Genomic DNA, 25,008 nt, shown 5'->3' on the forward strand with positions numbered 1-25,008 from the left:
TTTCAAAACCCATGAAGGAAATAGATAGATCTTCGTGTCATTTTTCTTTCCTGGCAGATGCCATCCATTCAGCCACTGCTTCAGCATGCCACCACGTCTGCCCCCACACTATCAGTGACCTTCAGACCACACTGGTACTTCATCCCCAACCTCTGGCTTTTTAGCAAACGTCTTTCTCATGATAAAGGTGACTACACAATAGCCCTATCATCACAAAGAATCCCGCTCTGAGACTTCAGCATCTCTCCTTAAAAAAAGTGTTTAGAGTTAACTATAGTTATATCCTTATGTAAGAAAGCATACATTTTTCTCTTTTACTTTGAATTGTAAATAGTCTTTATTAAATGATCATTATGAGTTATGTCAGCCCAATACTTTTTAACCTAATAGTGTTCCTTTCAAACTAAGATTCTATCATACCCATCTCATCATACATACAATATACAAACAAAAGAAACACAAAGAAAGCAGCAATGTTGAAAAGAAAATAGAAATTACATTTTTAAAACATAGGTAAACTAATTGGTATCAAACTCTTGAAAATGCACATAAAAAAGATATTTTGAATGAGGCTAGGTAGAAAAGCAACAAACAATAAAATTTGGGTTAAAAATGAGTTTTAATATGGAAAAATTAGAGTTTATTCCTCAATGGATATAGTTTTAAACATGAACTATGGTAATACAGTGTTACATCTTTCTAAAAAGACCATTTAAAAATAAAGTTCAAGAGAAAATTGGCAAACACGGTTTTCCCTATTTTGTCACATATAACAGTACTTCTTGCACACACACATTATTTTTTGTTCCACAGGTGACTTCAGAAGGATAACAAGGACCAATTTATCCCACTTACCTGTCACTGAAAAAGCCTGACAGCAGCATCAGAGAGCTGTCAGTGGCATTTTTAATGAGCAAGGGTTTGATGATCAAATTACCGAACAGATATAAACACTCTTTGAAAAGTCTTTTTAGTGCTTTACGGATGCTGAGACAATTTTAAGCATCAAAATTCATCTACACAACAGAACCAGCCCAGAGAGCTGCACTGCGGCAATAACACAGTCACAGCACGGACACCGGGGCAGCCTTGACCTACTGTCACGTCTTGGGGTAGAGGCATCTGTCATTTCTAGTGTCCTCTAGACAGAAGGCAGGTCCTTCACTGGAAGAAAGGCTGAACACGCAGACTTGGGATAGGACACTGGAAAGACACGGTGGCTTTCTCTGGCCTTTGCTCTCTGGGTCTAAACCTGAAGGAGCTGAGTTTTCTAGTGGCCAGTACATGTGACACTAATCAATGGTTTTATAAACTAGGATATCTAATTTCATTCTGTATATTCTCTTTTGTCGCCCCTCCCTTTTATTCTTCTGGTTTTGTCACAACTATGTCTCACCTGTCCCACCTCCACCTGAGGTAACAGGTAGCAAGGCAGCAGTGAGAACTCCTGGCCTGTTCTGAAACTGTGATTAGCAATGGGACCCTTTTACGCCCAGTGGGTGTCAATGAGTAAACCAAACAGACCAAAGAGACAACAGGACAGCTGCCCTGGTGGAAACAGTGGGTGGAAGCCTCGGGCTGTTATTCAGGCTCCTGGCCTTCCCTCTCCTTTACATCGTACCTGATTCTGAAACACATTAGAGCTTCAGCAAACAGCTAGAAAGCCTCTAAGAGAAAGCTGACCTCTGGACTAGAATATGCTGGAGAAATGTAGCAACCAACCATGTTTTACATGGAAAGCATTTATACTTTTAAAGAAACAGGACAAGCAGGTTAAAATTCAAAGTAATACCACACTAATGGAATTAGGTTAAATCACTCAACTTTAGAATAACCAGGTAACATTATTCTAGAGAGGAGTTTCCTATATTATTGCTTTGACCAATTACCATGAAAGTTCATCTAATTTTTTAAAACTTACCTCATTAAAGTCCTTCTGTCTCAGGTACGTAATTGCCTTGTTTATCTCCAGGTCATTTGCTAGCTCTACGTACTGGGAGGCTTTCACAACTTCAACACACCTATAATATAAAGTGGAAAAAAAAAGGTTACTTTACTCTGTTTTAGCATACTTATGCTGTTGGTGGTTGTCTTAAATGTGACTTTTCAAAAAGAATTTTAAGTGCCCCTCGCGTTAATGTAAGGCTAAACATTTGATTTCTTCCAATATAGGCATTAAGTTACTGAATTCTTTTGCTCTAAACTAATTTTCTCATCCAATTTTTCATTAGCCTGCTGTCACTTCTAATTATTTATGGTATTTTTAATAAAACTGGATTGAGATCTATATTCTGATTTTGGGATTTATTAAAACAATTTCAATTCCTAACAGGTAAAATTGTTTCTGTATTTTTTCATCTTAAATGCTCTGATGGTGAGAAAAACCATAGAACTTGTAGAATGTATTTAATTTTTTTGTGTCCAGACTTGAGCAGACTATAGTAGATCTGTTCCCCAAAGCACAAAGAGTATCTGTTTTTAACGGTATATCAGGCCCTGGACCAATTCCTTTATAGTCATGACCACATTTAATCCTTACCACAACCTGAAAGACAGGCAGTGTGTCTACTTTACAGATAGGAAAACGGAGGACCTGAGATCACACAGGTAGAAAACTGTCAAGTAAGAATCAGAACCCCCGCCATTCCAGTGGCTCCGGCAGTTGGAGCACCTTACTCTGAACTCCCAAGGTCACTGGTTTGTTTCCCACATGGGCCAGTGAGCTGCGCCATCTACAGCTAAGATTGTGAACAGCTCTCCCTGGAGCTGGGCTGCCATGAGCGGCCGGAGGTGCCATGGCTTGCCATGCACTGCTGCAAGCTGCTGTGTGCCACCATGGATGGCCAGCGGCCAGCGTGAGTGGGCGGCAACCATAGTGAGTAGCCGGCAGCTGAGGAGAGCTTCTGTGAGCTGCTGTGAGAGGCTGACCGATGACTGGCAACCGACTGCCTGGGGACGGGGGGCAGGGGGAGGAAAGGGGAGCGGGGGAGTGGCCGGGCGCAGCGCAAGGCTCATAATACCAGCACGGGCCAGGGAGCTGTGTCCTACACAACTAGACTGAGAAACAACAGCTTGAACTGGGGTGGGGGGGCAGGCAGAAGAAAGGGGGAGAACGAATCAGAACCCAATTTCTGTTGATACCAAAACCCATTGCACCAAGACTAATGTTCTTAAAATTGAGGTCAATTCAAATCAATTTAGGATTAACTGGATTAACGGGATTAATTTTAAATAAGGAGCATGAGCCTCATTTTTAAAAAACAGAATAGAAAAAATATCAATGGGCATTGTACATAATAAGGGCAAGCACTGTTTCATGACACTTGTTTCAGTAAACAGTGCAAAACACATTTCTTACTGAGGGTCGGGTTAAAAAATGTTTCAAAGCTACTAGCCTAGACCAATAATTTAAGACTATTAAAATAGAAGATCCTTTTCTTCAAGCAGAATCCTTTTTTAACCACGACTTCTAAAAGAGACCCTCTGCTTGCTGTGGGAGAGAGGACTCCAAGACCTGACTGCTCAGTGCCCCTTCAGTGAGCCTCTGTCGACCCCACCAGCAAAGAAGCCTGTAGACACAGTAATGGAACCTCAAGGCTCCAAGAAAAGAATGTGGAGACACTGATTCGGTAATACATCTAGCAAACATTCACTGAATGTCTACGGTATGTCAGACATTATGTTTGGGATGAGGACTGTAAGGATAAACGAGATATCATCTGTGCCCTTGTGGGGGAAGCATGGCTGTGAACTGAGTTCTGTGTGCGAACTGTTAGAAAGGAATGCAAGAATACAGGGGCGGAGACCCTAAAGAGTTCGAGAGATATCTGAGCTCAGTTTGAAGAACGAGAACTGACCTGACACAAAGGCACTCCAGGAAGAGGGACCGCATGTGCACAAATGTGGGAGGCCGGGGAGGCAGAAGCTGGTCAGGAAACGCATCCCTCCACCACAGTACCGTTAACAAACCAAGGGCTCGAAGACAAATGCACCCTGCTCTCCTCCTGCCTTTCTCAGATGGAGTTCTGAAAGGAATGCGGCCCTACAGAAAAGGATTTGCATCCCTTTCCTCAGTGTTCCTAAGGACAGGACCTAGCACCCACCATTCTAGATGCACAGGATGTCTTAGAACTCAGGGCTTAATCATCTTGAGGAATCTCTATGAGAAGGGCTGCCAGCACTTGGACCCTTGAGAGCACTCTTCTCTCTACTTAGAATGGCACCTTCCCCACCTTACCCTTACTACTCCTTTACTTTCAGCAAGTTCCACGTACCTCTTGGACATTTGAATGTATTACCCCAGGTCCCCAGCGCACCCAAGTAGCAGGCCAGCCCCCACAGCCCCGACTAAAGGCCAGCTCCATGGACCTAGGCTCCTGGTGCACCTAAGTGCTATAATGACCCCTGCAGACCCAAACTCCAAGCCAGCCTGTGAGGCCCCAGACCACAGGCCAGACTCCAGGCTTGCTCCAGTGCCATGCTGGCTCCCATGGCCCTAAACTCCAGCAAAACCAGGTTCTTGGTCTGTCCCAGAACCAGACCAGCCTCTGGGGACCTAGATGCTGAGCCCACCCCAGTAGCCCCCAGTGCCTGATTGGCCCCAAGGACTCAGAATCCTGGTCTGTCCACACAGACTGTGGTCCCAGCTCCATCACCACAGATTCAAGCACAGGGCCCACCCCAGTGGACCCAGGCACCATACTGATACCTGTGTACCCAGCATTAGACCTGCCCACATGCTGACCCAAGCACTAGACCTACCCACACAAGTACTCCAGTAGCAAGCCTACCCACGGACAACACCAGATGGTCCACCCAGAATCTCTGGACAGGCTGACTGGTGAGGGGCTTTGCCCAACAAGCCAGTCTGGAAAGACTGGAAGAGGTGCCTACTTCCTTAAATGCACAGACACCAACACAAGGACCAATGATCATATATAATCCATGAAATACATCACCACCAAAAGAAACTAAGGAACCCCAATGCCTGATGCTAAAAAATGGAAATCTTTGAACCGACAAAGAATTCAGAATAATCCTCTTAAAGAAATCCAGTGAGCTATAAGAAAACAGATAGACAACCAAATGAAATTAGGAATACAATACATGAATAAAGAGAGAAATTCAGAAAAGAAATAGAAACCATTAAAAAAAAAACCCCCAGAAATCCTAGCGTTGAAGAATAAATGACTGAACTAAAGAATTCATGCTCTTGCCAGGCATCCTCATGAGAGTGACATCATCTTTACACCCTGCATGGCAATCCCTGACGCACCACTGTGATGCCCAGGGAAGACAGGGCAAACTGGAAGTCCAACTACTTCCTTAAGATCACCCAACTTCTGGATGATTATCCACAATGCTTCACTGTGAGAGCAGACATGGTGGGCTCCAAGCAGATGCAGCAGATCCACATGTCCCTGCAGGGGAAGGCGGCGGTGCTGATGGGCAAGAACACCGGGATGCGCAAGGCCATCTGAGGGCATCTGGAAAACAACCCAGCCCTGGATAAACTGTTGCCTATATATGGGGAAATGTGGAGTTCACCAAGGAGGACCTCACTGAGGTCAGGGACATGCTGCTGGCCAATATGGTGCCAGCTGCTGCCCACGCTGGTCTATTGTTCCTTGTGAAGTCACTGTCCCATCCCAGAACACTGGTCTGGGGCACAAGAAGACTTCCTTCTTCCAGGCTTTAGGCATCACCACTAAAATCTCCAGGGGCACCATTGAAATCCTGAGTGATATGCAGCTGATTAAGACTGCAGACAAAGTTGGAGACAGCGAAGTCACTGTGCTGACCATACTGAACATTTCCCCCTTCTCCTTTGGGTTGATCATCCAGCAGGTGTTTGACAATGAGAGCATCTACAACCCGGAAGTGCTTGAAATCACAGAGGAAACTGCATTCCTGTTTCCTGGAGGGTGTCCACAATGTTACCAGTGTATGTCTGCAGATTGCTTATCCAACTGTTGCATCAGTACCCCATTCTATCATCAATGGGTGTAAGTGGGTATTGGCTTTGTGTGTGGAGACTGATTGCACCTTCCTACTTGCTGAAAAGGTCAAGGCCTTCTTGGCTGATGCCTCTGCATTTGTGGCTGCTGCCCCTGTGGCCGTTACCACCACTGCCGCTCCTCCTGCTGCTGCTGCAGCCCAGCCAAGGTTGAAGCAAAGGAAGAGTTGGAGGAGTCAGACAAGGATATGGGACTTGATCTCTTTGACTAATCCCCCAAAAGCAACCAGCACAGCCAACTGTATTTGTGAAACAAGGAAAATGAAGGCTTACTTCTCTTCAAAAAAAGAAAATTAAAATAAAAGAATTCATAAAAAGCTTCAACAGAAAATGTGCAGAAAAAGAATTAGTGAACTAGAAGACAGGTCATTTAAATCATCTAATCAGAAGCGCAAAAGAATGAAAAAGAGTAAAAAGAAAGCCTACGTGACTTATGGGATACCATTAAAAGAAACAATCTATGCACTAGTGGAGCCTCGGGAGGAGAAGAGCAGAAAGCTTATTTTAAAAATAACGGTAAGACCTTGCTAAAACTGGGAAGAGATTTGGACATCCAAGTTCATGATGCTAATAGGTAACTCCCAAATTCCAAACCCAAAAAAATCTTCTCCAAGACATATAATAAAACTATCTAAAATCAAAGACAAAGAGAGAATTTTAAAATCAGCAAGGGAGAAATATAAGGGAACCATCATAAGGCTATCAGCAAATATCTTAACAGAAACCTTGCAGGCCAAGAGACAGTGAAATGACACATTCAAAGTGCTGAAATAAAAAAGATTCCAAACCAAAATACTTTAGCTTGCAAAGTTTTCTTTCAGAAATGAGATAAGCTTACACAAATGAACACAAGCTGAGGGAATTCATCACAACTAGACCTGCTTTACAAGAAATGCTGAAAGGAATTCTTCAAGATGAAATAAAAGGACGCTAAGTAATAAAATGAAAACATGAAAATACAAAACATACTGGAAAAGGTAACTACATAGCTAAATTCAGAATACTCTAATATTGTAAAATGGTGGTGTGTTAATCACTTAACTCTAGAATAAAGATCAAAAGACAAAAGTATTAAAAATAACTATAGCTACAATAATTTATTAATGGATATACAATATAAAAAGAGGTAAATTGTGACACCAAAAAAAAATTATGGGGGTACAGTTTTTATATCGATCCAGATTGTTATTAGCTTAAAATAGACTGTTATATAGGATCTCTTACATAAGCAAAAACCTACCAAAAAAATACACAAAAAACAGAAAGGAAGCAAATAATACCACTATGGAAAATTATCAATTCACAAAGAGAGATAGTAAAAGAGAATGGAGGAAGAAGGAAAAAGGCAATTACAAAACAGCCAGAACACAATATGATATACCTCTCAAAAATTACTAGCTAATAATTATGCATCAATATCCTTACCTATCAAAAATTACTATAAGTGTAAATGGATTAAATTCTCCAAATAAAAAGCAAATTGTCTGAATGGATTCAAAAACAAGTGCCCAGTATATTTTGCCTGCAAGAGACTCATTTCAGCTTTAAGGACACATGTAGGCTCAAGGTGGAGGGGAAAAAAATACTGCATGTAATAGAAAAACCAAAGGAGAGCCAGAATAGCTATACTTGTATCAGGCAAATAGACTTTAAGTCAAAAACAGTAACAGAAAACAAAGAAGGTCAATAGAGAACAATAAAAAGGTCTATTCATCAAGAAGATATAACAATCATAAGCATACATATATTCAACATCACAATACCAAAATATGTTCAGCAAATCTGAAGAAATAGACAACAATACAATAATAGTAGGAAATTTCAATACCCCATTTTCAACAATGGACAGATCATCCAAACAAAATCAGTAAGGAAACATTGGACTTGAACTATGCCATAGGTCAAACTGACCTAACAGAGAGATATAAAACATTCCCTTCAACAACAACAGAACACACATTCTTCTCAAGTGCACATAAAACATTCTCCAGAAAATATCATATGTTGGGTCATAAAACAAACCTTAGCAAATGTAAGAAGACTCAAATCATATCAAGTACCTTTTCTGACTATAATGGTATGAAACTACTGTGTTTCCCCGAAAATAAGATCTAACCAGAAAATAAGACCTAGCATGATTTTTAATAAGAAATCCTCTGAAAATAAGCTCCAAGGCATTTTCTGGAGCAAAACTTAATATAAGACCCAGTCTTATTTTTGGGGAAACATGGTATAAATCGGTAACAAGAGGAAAACTGGCAAATTCATAAATACATAAAAATTGAAAATCACACCCCTGAATAATCAGTGAGTAAAAAAGGAAGTCAAAAGGGAAATTAAAAAATATCTTGAAACAAATAACATGAAAACAAAACATACCAAAACTTATGGGATGCAGTAAAAGCAGTTCCAAGAGGTAAGTTTATAGCAATAAATGCCTACATTAAAAAAAAAATTATATATAAGAGGAGCAACGTCATAGGAATGACGGCAGCGAGGTTGTCTTCTTAAGTTCTCCTCCGAAACACAACACAATTGAACATCTATAAACCATCAAAGGACTCTCTGCTCATCACACAGAACAGCTAAGAGAGTCATATGAGGATTACTTGAAGGTGGGCAAACTGGGCGAGCAGGGGAAGAGGGAAGGGAGCGGAGTGGAGACACGGCTCGCATCTGTGTGTGCGGACATGCAGGGTGTCCCAGTACAGAACAGAGACCACAAGAGCCAGGAGGTGGGTTCTTTCCATGAGTCCCACAGCTGATCTCTCCTGTTGAGAGAGCAGCATATCCAGGGTTTGAGGCAGTAACCTCAGCTGAGACCTCCAGCTGGGCGCTAGATCGGACAAAGGACGTAAACTCCATACATGGGCCCCTCCCCACACTCTCCCAATCCTACCCTCGCCCTTCCAGAGACTCAAGCTGGCCCCTGAGCTGAGGAGTAGTGTCAGATTACAGAGGAGCAGTAGCGCTCAGGATCTGGGAAGACCCAGTGTGACCCATAGAAGAGGCTGTGACCCATAGAAGAGCTGCTGTGACCCATAGAAGAGGCTGGGAAGAATGTGACACTACTGGACTGGGAGAGAGAAGACTCCTGCATCCCGAGCCCACATCCTTTCTGGCCTGCCTAGGGCAGGGCAATCACAATTGCAGAGACACACCCAGGGGTCAGCAGCAGGTGGCAGAGGCAGCTCTGGGCTTTCAGCAGCTCACAAATCTCATGCCCTCCACACACACACACACACACACACACACACACACACACAGAAGAAGAGCCCTAAGACTCAGGAGACCTGGGCACAGGGCTGGCTGTGTTACTCTCAGCACATATGTGCAGGAAAGAGCAGAAACTGCACTGACTTTGTAAAAACTACCATCCAGACCCCATAGCCCCATTCATCTAGAAATGCAGTCCCAGGGTCACTCTGGGCACTGGGTGGCCAGGTCTGCCTGCACAAGACACAGAAGACTCTTTGGTACAGCAGAGGACAACCTGGAGATTACTTGGTGGGCTTAAGCCAAAACTGGCACTGCTTTTTGTGTTTTGTTTTCCTTTTGTATTTTTGATGTTTTTGCCTGTGTTAAGTGTGGATCATCGGTTGTTTTAACATATGAGTGTATTTGGTTTTTCCTTTGTTGTGGTTGTTGCTGTTGCTGTGCTTGGTGATTTGCTTTGTTCTGAAATTGCCCTACACCCGGGCCCAGTTTAACAGGCACAAGATTCAATATACCCAGAGGCCAACTCCAGACCAAACCAGAATATTACCGGGTTTGACCTACAAGTGACACACCCAGAGGGAATTCTCTACAAGCACAAGAGAATGAGGGGCCAAGCCTCATTTACACAGTCAACCCTCAAACAGCAGATCATCCACAGTGGGCAGAGCCAAGTCTCACAAGTAATCAGCCTAGGACTCAATCCCACCTACTGACAAGCCAAAAGCAACTAAAGCTCAACTTTAACAGGACAACATACACAACACAAGGGTCACCTATGGAGCACACGCAGAGAATAGGGAAGTGGTGCAATTCAAATACAAAGGACACATACTACATAAGACAACCAGCAAAAACTAAGAACCCTAGGGGATCTACCTAATACATCGAAGCAAACACAGAGAGTAACCCAGAATGGGGAAACAAAGAAATACATCCCACCAAAAGAACAGAAGAAACCTCCAGAATTGGAACCAAATGAAATAGAGGTAACCAACCTATCAGAGACAGAGTTCAGAACACTGATGATAAGAATGTTTAAGGAGCTTAGTGATGACATAAAGAAGGATAGAGAAATCATAATGAACAACCAGTTAGAACTAAAGAATACAATTACTGAAATAAAGAACTCACTTGAAGGAATTACCAGCAGGTTAGATGAGGCAGAGGATCAAATCAGCGACTTAGAAGACAAGTTAGCAGAGATCACCCAAACAGAACAACAGAAAGAAAAAAGAATAAAAAACAATGAAGATGGTTTAAGAGACCTATGGGATAACATCAAGTGCAACAACATGCACATCATAGGAATACCAGAAGGTGAAGAGAGGGAGCAAGGGATCGAGAACATATTTGAAGTAATAATGACTGAAAACTTCCCTAACCTGGTGAAGAAAACCAACATACAAACCCAGGAAGTGCAGAGAGTTCCAACCAGGATAAACCCAAACACCCAGGTTCACACCAAGACACATTATAGTTAAAATGGCAAAGGTTAAAGACAAAGAGAGAATCCTAAAAGCAGGAAGAGAAAGACAGAGGGTTACATACAAAGGAACTCCTGTAAGACTATCAAATGACTTTTCTACAGAAACATTGAAGGCCAGGAGTGAGTGAGAGGAGATACTCAAAGTGATGGAAAACAAAGACCTACAACCTAGATTGTTTTATCCAGCAAGGCTATCATTTAAAGTTCTTGGAGAGATAAAGAGCTCCCCAGAGGAGAATAAGATAAAGGAATTTATTACCACCAAGCCAGCATTGCAGGAAATATTAAAAGGGTTTCTGGAAGCAGAAGAAAGATGTAAACAATCTAACTACAAATTTAAAAATGGCAATAACTATGTACCTATCAATAATCACTTTAAACGTAAATGGATTAAATGCTCCAATCAAAAGACATAGGGTGACTGAGTGGATAAGAAAGCAGGACCCTTGCATATGCTGTATACAAGAGACTCACCTCAGATCAAAAGACACACACAGGCTGAAAGTGAAGGGTTGGAGTAAAATATTTCATGCAAATGGAAATGAGAAAAAATCTGGAGTTGCAATACTTATATCTGACAAAATAGACTTTAAAATGAAGAACATATTAAAAGACAAAGATGGGCACTATATAATAATAAGGGATCGATCCGACAAGAGGACATAACCCTAGTAAACATCTATGAACCCAACATAGGAGCACCTAAATATAAAAAACAGATATTGACTGACATAAAGACAGAGATCAATAGTAACACTATCATAGTAGGGGACTTCAACACACCTCTGACAACAAGGGACAGGTCTTCCAGACAGAAAATCAATATGGAAACAACGTCCTTAAATAACACATAGGACAAGTTGGATTTAATCGATATTCTCAGAGCATCTCACCCCAAAGCTGCAGAATACACGTTCTTCTCAAGCACACATGGAACATTTTCCAACATAGACCATATGTTAGGCCACAAAACAAGTCTTGATAAATTTAAGAAAATTGAAATCATACCAACTGTCTTCTCTGACCACAGTGCTATGAAATTAAAAATGACCTACAGGAAAAAAACTGGAAGACACACCAATTCATGGAGGCTGAATAACATGTTACTAAATAATGAGTGGGTCAACAATGAGATTAAGGAAGAAATCAAAAGATATTCGAGACAAACGAAAATGAAAACATGACAACCGAAAATCTATGGGATGCAGCGAAAACAGTCCTAAGAAGGAAATTCATAGCAATGCAGGCTTACGTAAAGAAACAAGAAAAATCACTAATCAACAGTTTATCTTTACACGTAAGGCATCTGGAAAAAGAACAGCAAAATACACCCAAAGAAAGTACAAGGAAAGCGATATTAAAGATCAGAGCAGATAAAAATGAAATAGAGACCAAAAAAACAATATAAAAGATCAATGAATCCAAGAGCTGGTTTTTAGAGAATATAAACAAAATAGACAAACTTTTAGCCAGACTCATCAAAAAAAAGAGAGGACCCAAATTAATAAAATCAGTAATGAAAGAGGAGAAAGGACAACAGACTCCACAGAAATACAAAAAAGTTTCAGAAATTACTATAAGCAACTACATACCAACAAATTAGCTGCATATAACCCTCCAAGGCTAACTCAAGAAGAAACGGAAAACCTGAATAGACTGATTACCACCAGGGAAATTGAATCAGTAATCAATAAGCTCCCAACAAACAAAAGCCCTGGACCAGAGGCTTTACAGGTGAATTTTACAAAACATTCAAAAAAGAATTATCACTTATTCTCCTCAAACTATTCCAAAAAATCCAGAAGGAAGGAAGACTCCCAAACACTTTTTACGAGGCCGCTATCATCATGATCCCAAAATCAGACACAGACATCACAAAAAAAGAAAACTACAGGCCGATATCCCTAATGAACATAGATGCAAAAATCCTCAACAGCATACTAGTGAACAGAATTCAGCAGTACATTAAAAAGATCATACACCATGATCAAGTGGGATTCATTCCTGTTATGCAAGGGTGGTTCAACATCTGCGAATCAATTAATAGGATACACCACATTTAAAAAATGAAAAATAAAAATCATACGATCATATCAATAGATGCAGAAAAAGCATTTGACAAAATGCAGCAGCCATTTATGATAAAAACTCTTAAGACAGTGGGAATAGAGGGACCATATCTCAACATAATAAAGGCCATATATGATAAACCCACAACTAACATCATACTCAATGGGGAAAAACTAAAACCATTCCCCTTAAGATCAGGAACAATACTTTCTCCACTTCTATTCAACATAGTATTGGAAGTTGTAGTCACAGCAATCAGACAAGAAAAAGAAAAACAAAGCATCCAAATTGGGAGGAAGGAAGTAAAGTTCATTATGTGCAGATGACATGATACTATATATATAGAATCCTAAAGACTCCACCAAAAACCTATTAGAACTGATAAATGAATTTAGTAAAGTAACAGGATACAAAACTAATATTCAGAAATCAGTTGCATTTGTATATACCAATAATAAAATATCAGAAGGAGAAATTAAGAAAACAATCCCATTTACAATTGCTTTAAAGACTATAAAATACCTAGGAATAAATTTAACCAAAGAAATAAAAGATCTGTACTTAGAAAATTATAAGACACTGAAGAGAGAAATTAAATAAGATACAAATAGATGGAAACACATACCATGCTCATGATAGGAAGAATATCGTTTAAATGTCCATACTGCCTAAGGCAATATACAGATTCAACTCAACTCCTATGAAACTACCAAGGACATTGTTCACAGAAATAGAACATATAATCCTAAAATTTATATGGAACCATGAAAGACCCTGGATAGCCTCGGCAATCTTGAGAAATAATATCAATGATTGACATCAAATTATACTACAAGGCTACAGTAATAAAAACAGCATGGTACTGGCATAGGAACAGACACATAGATCAATGGAACAGAATAGAGAGCCCAGAAATAAAGCCAGGCCAATATGGTCATTTAATCTATTACAAAGGAAGAAAGAATTTACGGTGGGGTAAAGACAGTTTATTCAATAAATGGTGCTGGACAGACACATGCAAAAAAATGAAGCTGAACCACCTCCTTACACCTTATACAAGAATAAATTCAAAATGGATTAAAGACTTAAATGTAAGATCTGAAATCATAATACTCCTAGAAGAAAACATAGGAAGAAAGTTTGCAGACATTACCCGGCGTAAGATTTTTACTGATATAACCCTTGGGCAAGGGAAGTAAGAGAAAAAATAAACATGTGGATTACATCAAACTAAAAAGTCTTTTCACAGCAAAGGAAACCATCAATAAAACAAAAATGGATCCTACTGAATGGGAAAATATATTTGTCAATGATACATCCGATAAGGGGTTAATATCCAAAATATATAAAAAACTCACTCAACTCAACTCCAAAAAAACAAACAACCCAATTAAAAAATGGGCAGAGGACATGAAGAGACATTTTTCTAAAGAGGACATACAGATGGCAGACATATGAAAAAATGTTCAACCTCACTAATCATTAGATAAATGAAAACAAAAACCACAATGAGATACCACCTTACCCCAGTCAAAATGGCTATCATCAATAAATCAACAAATAAGAAGTGCTGGCGAGGACGTGAAGAAAAGGGATCCCTTGTGCACTGTTGGTGGGATTGCAGATTGGTGCAGCCACTGTGGGAAACAGTATGGAGGTATCTCAAAAAACTGAAAATGGAACTACCCTATGACCCAGCAATTCCACTCCTAGGTATCTATCCGGAGAAATCCAAAACTCTAATTCGAAAAAATTTATGCACCCCTATGTTTATTGCAGCACTATACACAATAGCCAAGACATGGAAACAACTGAAATGCCCATAGGTAGATGACTGGATTAAGAAACTGTGGTACATTTATACAATGCAGTATTACACAGCCATAAAGAAGAAAGAAATTTTACCATTTGCAACAACATGGATGGACCTAGAGAACATTATGTTAAGTGAAATACGTCAGACACAGAAAGACAAATACCATATGATCTCACTTATATGTGGAATCTAAAGAAAAGAATGAATGAATGAACTAATCAGAAACAGTCTCAGAGACATAGAGGAAAAACTGAGGGTTGCTAGATGGGAGGGGGGTGGGGATAAGGGGGAAGGTGAGAGGATTAGAAAGCACAATCGATAACCACAGGATTGCCACAGGGATATAAAAGTCAATTTGTGGAATATAATCAATAATGTTGTAAAGATTCTGTAGGGTATCCCATGGACACTTGTGCCATTAGGGAGAACCACCTCAGTGATGATGTAGATGCCTGATCACTGTACTGCACACCTGAAGCTGAAGCTGAACAATACTGAATATCAACTACAATTTATATATATATAAAGAAGTGGAGTACAGCATTAGGAATAGAGACAGTGGAAATGTAATGACTGTATGCGATGTCAGAGGGGTAGTAGGTTGGGGAGGGGGATTATCACTGTGTGCGGGATATAAATGATAAATGTCTATTATATTCTTTTGTACACCTGAAACTAATTTAAAAAAATTATAAGAAAACACCTAACTTTAAATCTCAAGGAACTAAACAAACCAAAACACTAACCCAAAGTTAGCAGAAAGAAAAAAAAAAGACCAGAGCAGAATTAAACGAAACAGTCAAGATATCCTAAGTGTCCATTGACAGATAAATGGATAAAAAATGTAGATATATATATACACACACATATATATACCTACATACAATACAACATTTAAAAAGTACACACACACACACACACACACAAAATCTTAGCACACAAAAAAGGTAATTATGTGAGGGGATTGAGGTGCTAACTAACCTTATTGTGGTAACCATTTTGCAACATATATATATATCAAATCATCACATTGGATACCATAAACTTACATATATTATATGCTGATAATATCTCAATTAACCTGGAAAAAAATAAATAAAGGGGAAAATGTTGGGCTGGCGTAAAACAATATGTGAGGGAAAATCTGGAACCTCAGTGAAAGAGTGGGTCTCCTACTTATATTCCTTCTTTCATTTTATCAGCAACTATATAAAAAAAGTCTGAAATCTATTTTTTAAAATAAATGCTAATATGTTAATTTTCATATTTCATGGTGGGTGTTTGTCAACATTTCTTAAGTGACCCTATCATTTTTTTTTATGCAATAGAAACATATTCAAATGAAAACACATGCTTAGGAAAAAAGTGAATGATACATGAGTAGAAACATCTAGTCTGGCCTGATCTTAAGTCTAACACGACAAAAGCAATTAATTTTGGTAAGTTAAAATGTTAATTTAGTGGAAGTTGTCAATTAACCTGGTTGGCATTTTGATAAGTGCTCAAAATTTCACTTATATGCCAACTGCTAGGTAGCAATGACAAGTACAATCACATTTTTAAAAGGTAAAAACATTAAAAAGTTAAGTATGCATGCCATAGCAAACATTAAGAGGAGCCGGGTTTGAGTCAGTAATAGCAGAACAGATGATACACGCTTTTCAGTGTGACCAAAGACAAGCAGAGCTCACGTACTGCGAGGTGCCCTTCCTCACAGCCAAGCAGGTCTGGGGTACAGGCACAGCGTGGTAGCCACAAAACGGGACACAGTGATCCCGGTGTGCTAGGCCTTGCTCAGACACACGTGGGTACTATGTGCAGACACGGGAGCATTAGAAGGGGCTCGTTTATCAATCAGGCAGGCAACCAGTCAGGTAGAAAACACACTGTATCTGAAATGGGTGAAGAAACTGGAATTTTATGTGAAAAGAAAAAACACTTAGAAGGAAGCCATTACATCACTATTACCAATGATTGGCAAAACTTCAGATTCAAAACAGTAGCAGCCATGTGCATTTTTCTCCCATTTCCACCTCCATGAGCAAATACAATTTCCAGAAGAGAAAGACTGCTGGCATGTAGAGCAGAGAAAAGGAAGGTACACTGAGAAAGCTGCGACCGAGGAGAGGATTTACTGCCCACCAGATGAAACGGAGCACTCAGAGACGCAGTGTGAAGGCGGAGGTGTGACGCTGACTGGGTCTGCTATGGGACCACTGGCGGCTCCATGTCTGTGTGCTGTGCAGCCTGCAGGCCTATCCTCACCCCCAACCATGACCAAGGCACCACCAGAGAAAATGACAGTGCACTTGGAAACACAAAGTTACAATGCAAAAATACAATAATTAAGTGGAGGGGTTGGATGAGAAAGTCTCAAGAAAGCAAAGCAAAACCTGAGATGGAAACTCTAAGAGGAAGGTAAGTGACAAAAAAGTTTAAATCCACTGATAAAATTTAAAACTAGAGAAGAAGGAAGTAAATCATCGAACAATGATATAATAATCTTTCCCAAAATTGAAAGGAAACATAAGGCTACAAATTGAGAGGCCTACTGAGTGTACAGGAGGAATATAGAAAAAAAGGACAAACTTAAAACACTTCTACATGAAACATCACAATAACAAAACTACAAAGAAAAGTATAAAAATTATCAGAAAGAAAATGCAGATCACCTACAGATAAGGATGAGACTAGCAGTAGGCTTCTAATCAGCAACAATGCTAGTTAACAATAAAGAAATGTTTTTAAAGTTCTAAAAGAAAACAAGTTACAACTTAGAATTTTATACCTGATGAAATAAATGATCAATCAAGAATGAGGATAGAATTAGACATTTGCAGATATTCACAGACAAATCTTAGGGAGTTAATTCAGGATGAAATCAAGGGAAAAATAAAGTGTTAAATAAGAAAGAGGATGGAAACTGGGAAAGAAATGAAGGTAAGCCCCAAGATGACATTTAACAGCAGACCAAGACAGTGATCAGTTCACAGAAATTAAAGGAGAGAGAAATTCTGGGAGGAAAAACTCCAAGAAAAATCTGATTCGATAGTAGAAGCAAAGAATGAAAAAAAAGAAAGATAAGCAACCAGTAAAACCAAAACGCCATGGACCAAGTATGATGCCTCCAGTAGAAATTAAAACCAGAGACACAATGGATCCCAAGGAATAGACAGAATGTGTAAGATTCTGAAGGGTAATAATAATATGGTAAAGAAGGCATAAGTGACTTCTACCAAGAACAAACATGAAAAGTAATTAGGAAACTGGGAAGAAAAACAAAAACAAAAAACAACCACATGCACACAGGTACAGAGAATAGATTGGTGGTTGCCAGAGGTGGGAAGTAGGGAGTGGGGGAAATGATAAAGTGAGTCAAAAGGTACAAACTTGTAGTTACCGTGTTTCCCTGAAAATAAGACCCAGCCGGACAATCAGCTCTAATGCGTCTTGTGGAGCAAAAATTAATATAAGACCCAGTATTATATTATATTATATTATATTATATTATATTATATTATATTATATTATATTATATTATATTATATTATATTAATTATATTATATTATATTATATATCATATCCGGTCTTATAGTAAAATAAAACCGGGTCTTATATTAATTTTTGCTCCAAAAGATGCATTAGAGCGGATAGTCTGGCTAGGTCTTATTTTCAGGGAAACATGGTATAAAATAAGTAAGTCACGGGGATGCAATGTACAGTATTGTGACCATATAGTTAATGCTGTTTTGCACATTTGAAGGTTGCTGAGAGATCTTAAAAGTTGTCATCACAAGAAGAAAAATTGTAACTACGTATGGTGATGGATGTTAACTAGATTTATCATGATCCTTTTGCAATATATACAAATATCAAATCATTATATGTTGTATACCTGAAACAAATACAATATTTCAATTTTATCTCAGTAAGAAAAGAAGGGAGGGAGGGAAAGAGGGAGGGAAGAAAACTAAGACTAATTCTTCTGTACCTACTTGATTTTCTAACCATGCACATGTGTCTTGGGATTTTAAAATTCTGGTGAGGTACATATACAAGAGGTCATAGACTCACTCTATGTTTGCTCGAAAGAGCATAGAAAAGTTTCATGAGGGGCAAATTTGGATTCAATATAAAGAATAATTTTCTAACCCTAAAGGTATTTCGAAGTAAAGCAAATAAATTGAACGCTGGAAGAATCCAAGCAGAGACTGAATGGCCGCCCAGATGGGATGCTATAAAAGGGATTCTTGTACTGAGTGGAAGTAAGAAACAAATTCAACTATTCATTCAACAAATGAGCTAAGGGGTTTCCAACTCTGATACACCTCTTCACTCCCAGGTAGGATCCATTCCATTAGCAGACAATAGCCTCTTTAGGGGTGAGAGATATTACTCACAATAGAAAGTTTAGTACTGGTGACAAACTTAAGGTAGAAAAAGAAGAAAATGAGAAAAGATAAAGTGAAATGAAAGAGGGCAAGGGTTGGAATTTATACAGTGGGAGCGATTATGTATCCTCAGGTCAAATGGCCTCAGTACTTAACTCATGTGGCGTAAACGACAAGAAAAGTATATTGGAATGGCCTATGATAGTTATACTTTAAAATATTCAAATATTTCAGAATGGCCTATATTAATCTTGCCATATACTATTGTTTGCTTGGTAAGTAGAAATCAATATTCACAATTCAAATATTTAAAATTTCTAATAGAATTTTAAATCTGTAAAAGTATAAACTATGAAAAAAGAGCAGCGTGCCTACCCAGCTACACTGGATTCCTCTCTTACCAGTCATAACCTACAGCAAAGGACGACTCAATCACAGGAGCAATGAGTTTTGCAGCTGTCATGATGTATTTTTCTGCCATGGCTTTCCTATACCAAACAAACAAAAGAATTATTTAGGAACATGGCATAACATTCTTTTTCTTAAGATTTAAGTGTGAACATTTTCTATCAAATGAAAGCTTATGACATGGTGGACAGTTCTACTAGAAATCTATTATAAGTCAGGTTCAAAGCCATGACTCCCGTCCAGATCAATGGTTCATTTTTTCCCTACATTATGATGCATGCTGGCAAACTAAAGAAAGAGACACTGGAGAGAAAAAGGCTCTGCAGCTGACGTTACATAGGTGCACTGTCTGTGGACGTGAAAGGGAAGGGTGAGAACGGCCACACAAGAAACAGTGTGTGGTAAGTAAAACCAAATACCACATGACTATAGATTCACTTCATTTATTTCATACAAATGGAACCACACAATACGTGGTCTTTGTGTCTGACTTTCATTTATCATAATATTTGCATAGTTACTGTGCATTGTAGCATTGTGTGTCACTACTTCATTCCTTTTCATGGCTAATAAGTATTCCATCTAATAGACCACATATTACTTATCTATTCATCGGTTGTGGACAATTGGGTTGTTTCCACTTTTTGGATATTATGTTGTTATGAACATTCGTATATAAGTTATTGTGTGGCCATATGCTCTAATTTCTTTTGGATGTATACCTAGGAGAGCAGTTGCTAGGTTATATGGTAAGTCTATGTTGAACCTTCTGACAGACTCCTAGACTGTTTTCCAAAGTGGCTGTACCCCTTTACATTCCCACCATCAGCATAAGATGTCAATTTCTCCACACACTCGCCAACACACTACATCTGTCATTTTGACTAGTCATACCAGTGTTGTGATAAAGAGGTCCAACTTTACTCTCTTCCCTGAGGATACCCATTGTCCCGGCATTGTTGAAAAGACTGTCCTTTCCCCAGTGAATCATCCTGGCACATTTATTGACTATAAATGTAAGAGTTTATTCTGGACTCTCAATTCCATCCCAATATAGGTCAATCTTTATGTCTTGACTGCTGTAGCTTTGTAGTTCGAGTCCATCAACTTTGTCTTCTTTTTCAAGATTGTCTTGTCTATTCTGGATCCTTTACATTTCCATATGAACTTTAGGATCAACTTGTCACTTTCCTGAAAAACACTGCTGGGATTTACATTGAATCTATAAAGGGATTACATTGACTCTAAAAAGTAATTTGGGGAGCACTGCCATCTTAACAATATTAAGTGTCTATCCATAAATGTGATGTTTTATAGTTTTCAGAGTATAAGTTTTGCATTTCATTTAAATTTATTCCTGTTTCTATGCCATTGTAAATGTAATCGTTAATTTCATTTTGTATAGTTCATTGTATAGTATATTTCTGTAGTATACACATTGACCTCTTACTCTGCAGCCTTGCTGTAATTTTTTAGATTCTAAAATATTATATATGATATTCTACATTCAAGATCACGTGTTCTGTAAACAGGTAGTTTTACTTCTTCCTATCCAGTCTGGATCTCTTACTCCCTTCCATGACTAATTTTCATAGCTAGAACCTCCAGCACACGGTGATTAGACCTGATGAGAGTAGATACCCTTATGTTGTTCTCAATCTAAGGGGAAAAGCATTCAGTCTTCCACCATTGAGTGTGATGTCAAACTGTGGGTTTTCATAGATGTCCTACACCAGACTGAGGCACCTCCTTTCTACTCCTAGCTTGTTAAAGTTTTTTGGTTTGTTTAGCATGAAAGCATATTGAATTTTGTACCAAAAAAAGTATGTTTGGGTTTATACCAAATGATCATGTTGTTTTTGTCGTCATTCTATTGACACCCTGTGTTATATTGATTTTTAGATAGCAAAACCAATGTTGCACTCCTAGGAAAATCCCACTTGGTCATAGTGCATAATCCTTTTTATTTTGACAGTACTTCAGTTTGCTAATCTTTTCTTAAGGATTTTGCATCTATATCCATAAGATACTGATCTATAGTCCCTCCTCCCCTTTTTTTGTACTGTCTTTGTCTTATTTTGGTATTAGCGTAATACTACCGTGTTTCCCCGAAAATAAGACCTAGCCAGACAATCAGCTCTAATGTGTCTTTTGGAGCAAAAATTAATATAAGACCCGGTATTATATTGTTTATATTATATTATATCATATTATATTAAAGACCCCATCTTATATTATAGTAAAATAAGACCGGGACTTATATTAATTTTTGCTCCAAAAGACGCATTAGAGCTGATTGTTCGGCTAGGTCTTATTTTCAGGGAAACACAGTAGCTTCATAAAATGAACTATTTTCTGGAAGAGATTGTGTAGAAATGATGTTTCTTGTATTGTAGGTTTATTTTTCTTGCCAAATTTGGGGCATAATTAGCCATTCTTCCGTTAGCCTAATCTCTTTCTCCTCTCCTTACCAGACAATGATGACACAAATGTTAGATCTTTTGTTAGAGTTCCAGAAGTCCCTGAGGCTCTGTTCATTTTTGTTTTTTCGTCTATTTTCCCTCTGTTGGGTAATTTCCATTTCCTATCTTCCAACTCACTGAACCTTTCCTCAGTTCCCTTCATTCTTCTGTTGAGTCTGTCCATTGAACTTTTTATTTCAGTTATTGTATTTTTCAGTTCTAAAATTTCCATTTGGCTCTTCTTTATAGCTTCTATTTCTTTGCTGAAACTATTTCTTTTCTGAGGGTTCCTATTTTTTAATTTGTTTTAAGCATGTTCATAATTGCTTGTTGAAGTCTTTTTATCACAGTTGCTTTCACATTTACCAGATAATTCTAACATGTCTATCATCTCAATGTTGGCATCTATTGATTGTCTTTTTTCATTCAGTTTGAGATCTTCCTGGTTCTTGGTATGATGAGTGATTTTTGATAAAAACTTGGACATTTCTGCATTATGACACTGAATTTTATTTAAGTCTTCTGTTTTGGCTGGATTTCTTGATATTAATCCAGCAGGGGAAGAAGAGACATCACTTCATTATTGTTAGATAAAAGAAGTCTGTTTCTCCACATGGCCTCCTTTGACACCCAAGGTGGGAAGGTTCCTTATTTCTGCTGGGTGGGGTAGGGGTTCCTGTTTCTGCCACAGTTCCATGGTGGGGTTACCGTTGATGATTCCTAACTCTCCCCAGGAGAGAAGGGGAGAAGTGCCTCATTACTGCTGGGTGGGGTGCAATTCGAGGCTCCCCATATGCTGTCACTGACACCACAGATGGGTGGGACTCATTAAGGGCTTTTGGGGATTAAACTCCTGGCTCCCTATTTGGGCTTTTGGGGTATTGGATGTCTCCTAGCCTTGTGAGGGTGGAAGTCTAGGCCCCCACCTGACATTTGCTGGCATGCATGGGGTGGGGCCAGGTTTTTGTTTTTTTTCTGTGTGGTATTTTTTCTAAAAGTTTTCTGTCTTGCTAGCCGACCCCTTTCCTTGTCCTCTGGCTACAGAAAGCATGCTTTTTGTTAGTTTGTTTAATGCACCCACCAGAAATTTCTGATAGCTAGCTCTGTCAGCTCCAAGTCTGGAACAAGAGAGGAACTCACTGACATGTTATTCGTCAGGTCCTGAGATCCCTAGCTGATCTGTCCTCTTCTCTCCACCTTTTATCTTATATATATTTGTTTTATATACAATTTCCAAGGTTTCTATTTGTACTCACTGGGAAGAACAGCAAAAAGTACATCTACTTCCAGAAATACACGTCTCTATTTTATTTTTAATGTTAAACTAATTCCTAAAGACTGAGGGCCACCCACACATATGATGGAACATTATTCAGCTTTAAAAAGGAAGGACCTCCTGTCACGTGTTGCAACATGGAAGAACCTTGAGGACATTGTGCTAAAGGCAGTAAGCCAATCACTGAAGAACAAACACTATGATTCCACATATATGAGGCTCAGAGCAGTGAAATGCAGAGACAGAAATGAGAATGGCAGTTGCCAGGGCCTAGGGGTGGGGGCTGGGGAGCTGTTGTTCAGTGGGCACAGAGTTCTGGAGACTGGTTACAAGTCAAGGTGATGTACCTAACACTACCGACCATGAAGAATGATGCACTGTGGCTAAGATGGAAAATATTATGTTATATGTATTTTACCACAACTGAAAAGAAATTAAGGCCCCTCTATCACATGATATTTTCCTAATATACCTGTTGCATATTCAATAAATATTAGAACTTTTAAAACATACTTGGCAGAGACTAGATACCATACTGGAGAAAGAAAGAAATGAAATAAATAGAAGAATTTTGTCTTTGGGAGTTGAAATTTAATTAGGAGGCTGGACAAAACTACATAAAGATACAATTTTTTAAAATAAAAGTACCGTGTTTCCCCAAAAATAAGACCTAGCTGGACCATCAACTCTAATGCATCCTTTGGAGCAAAAATTAATGTAAGACCCAGTCTTATTTTACTATAATATAAGGCCAGGTCTTATATAATGTAATATAACATAACATAACATAACATAACATAACATAACATAACATAACATAACATAACATAACATAACATAACATAACACCGGGTCTTATATTAATTTTTCCTCCAAAAGACGCATTAGAGCTGATGGTTCAGCTAGGTCTTATTTTCGGGGAAACACGGTAATATAAACAAAATTCTAACACTGCACCAAATGCAGAAGGAAAGTGAATTACAAAGAAATAGTAAGAGTAACTGAGTATGAATCACTAGGATCAGCATGAAAACCGAGATTATTTTGAAGGAGAAAAAGAGCATCCAGTATAGAAATGATGAAACAATAGGACTATTCAAGAAATATACTGCATATAGCAAGTGTCAAAAGAAATAATCAGACAGCACATTCAACTGTTTTTGTAAAAATTTAACCTACATTTAGTTTTAAGTGCCCAAAATATTACCTTTCACGTTCCATTTGCCTTAGATGATCATTTTTTATAGCTTCAATTACTAGATTAGTATGTGTATCATCCTAGGAAAATAAAATTGGGGGAAAAAACACAAATAATTCAGAAATACACACCATGAACATAGATTTCTAATCGACCTCAGAACTAACTAGTTGTACAAACTGAAGAGTAAATTAATCTTTCTATACTACTTTCCCTTAAGTAAAGTAGAACTTTTTCTTATTTCTGATTATCACATTGTCCAGGGAACTGCATAGATTCTGAGCAGCTGATAAAAGGGCAGGGTGGAAAGAATAGGACCAAGTACACAGAAGCTGTGTGATATAAATTCTAAACTCAAACATAAATGCTTTAATGATCATCAGTTACTTGGTCTGAGACATAGCTCTATTTTCTATTAAAAACACAGATGATTTTTTCACAACATATATTCTTTTTCCTCACTATGAAAGTAATATATAATAGTTAATGTTTACCCAGCACTAACTATATTCCAGGTACTGTTTTAAGCATTGTGCAAGCATTACCTCATTTAGTCCTCACAATCCTATAAGGTAGGTTATTATAATTAGTCCTATTTTACTTATAAAGGAACGAAGACACAAGGAGAGTGAGTACTAAGTAGTGGAGCCAACCACTGAACTGCA

General features: G+C 38.6%; 1 protein-coding gene and 1 pseudogene across 10 annotated transcripts in view; one reads left to right on the plus strand and one right to left on the minus strand.

Annotated features, from left to right (window-relative positions):
• The window catches only part of IFT88 (intraflagellar transport 88), a 127,132-nt gene that overhangs the window by 52,570 nt on the left and 49,554 nt on the right, over positions 1–25,008 (minus strand). For all 10 annotated transcript variants that reach the window (XM_074330134.2, XM_088792717.1, XM_088792714.1 and 7 more), the window contains 3 exons: positions 24,353–24,423; positions 19,401–19,487; positions 1,922–2,021 (listed from right to left, as the gene is read on the minus strand). In XM_074330134.2, coding sequence (XP_074186235.1) covers positions 1,922–2,021; positions 19,401–19,487; positions 24,353–24,423 — 258 coding nt within the window. The remainder of the gene's footprint in view (positions 1–1,921; positions 2,022–19,400; positions 19,488–24,352; positions 24,424–25,008) is intronic.
• LOC109436840 (large ribosomal subunit protein uL10 pseudogene) lies at positions 5,283–6,325 on the plus strand (annotated as a pseudogene).

The sequence above is a fragment of the Rhinolophus sinicus genome, chromosome 16 (assembly GCF_057876585.1).
Source record: "Rhinolophus sinicus isolate RSI-liver-muscle chromosome 16, RSI-T2T, whole genome shotgun sequence".
Classification (NCBI taxonomy): domain Eukaryota; kingdom Metazoa; phylum Chordata; class Mammalia; order Chiroptera; family Rhinolophidae; genus Rhinolophus; species Rhinolophus sinicus.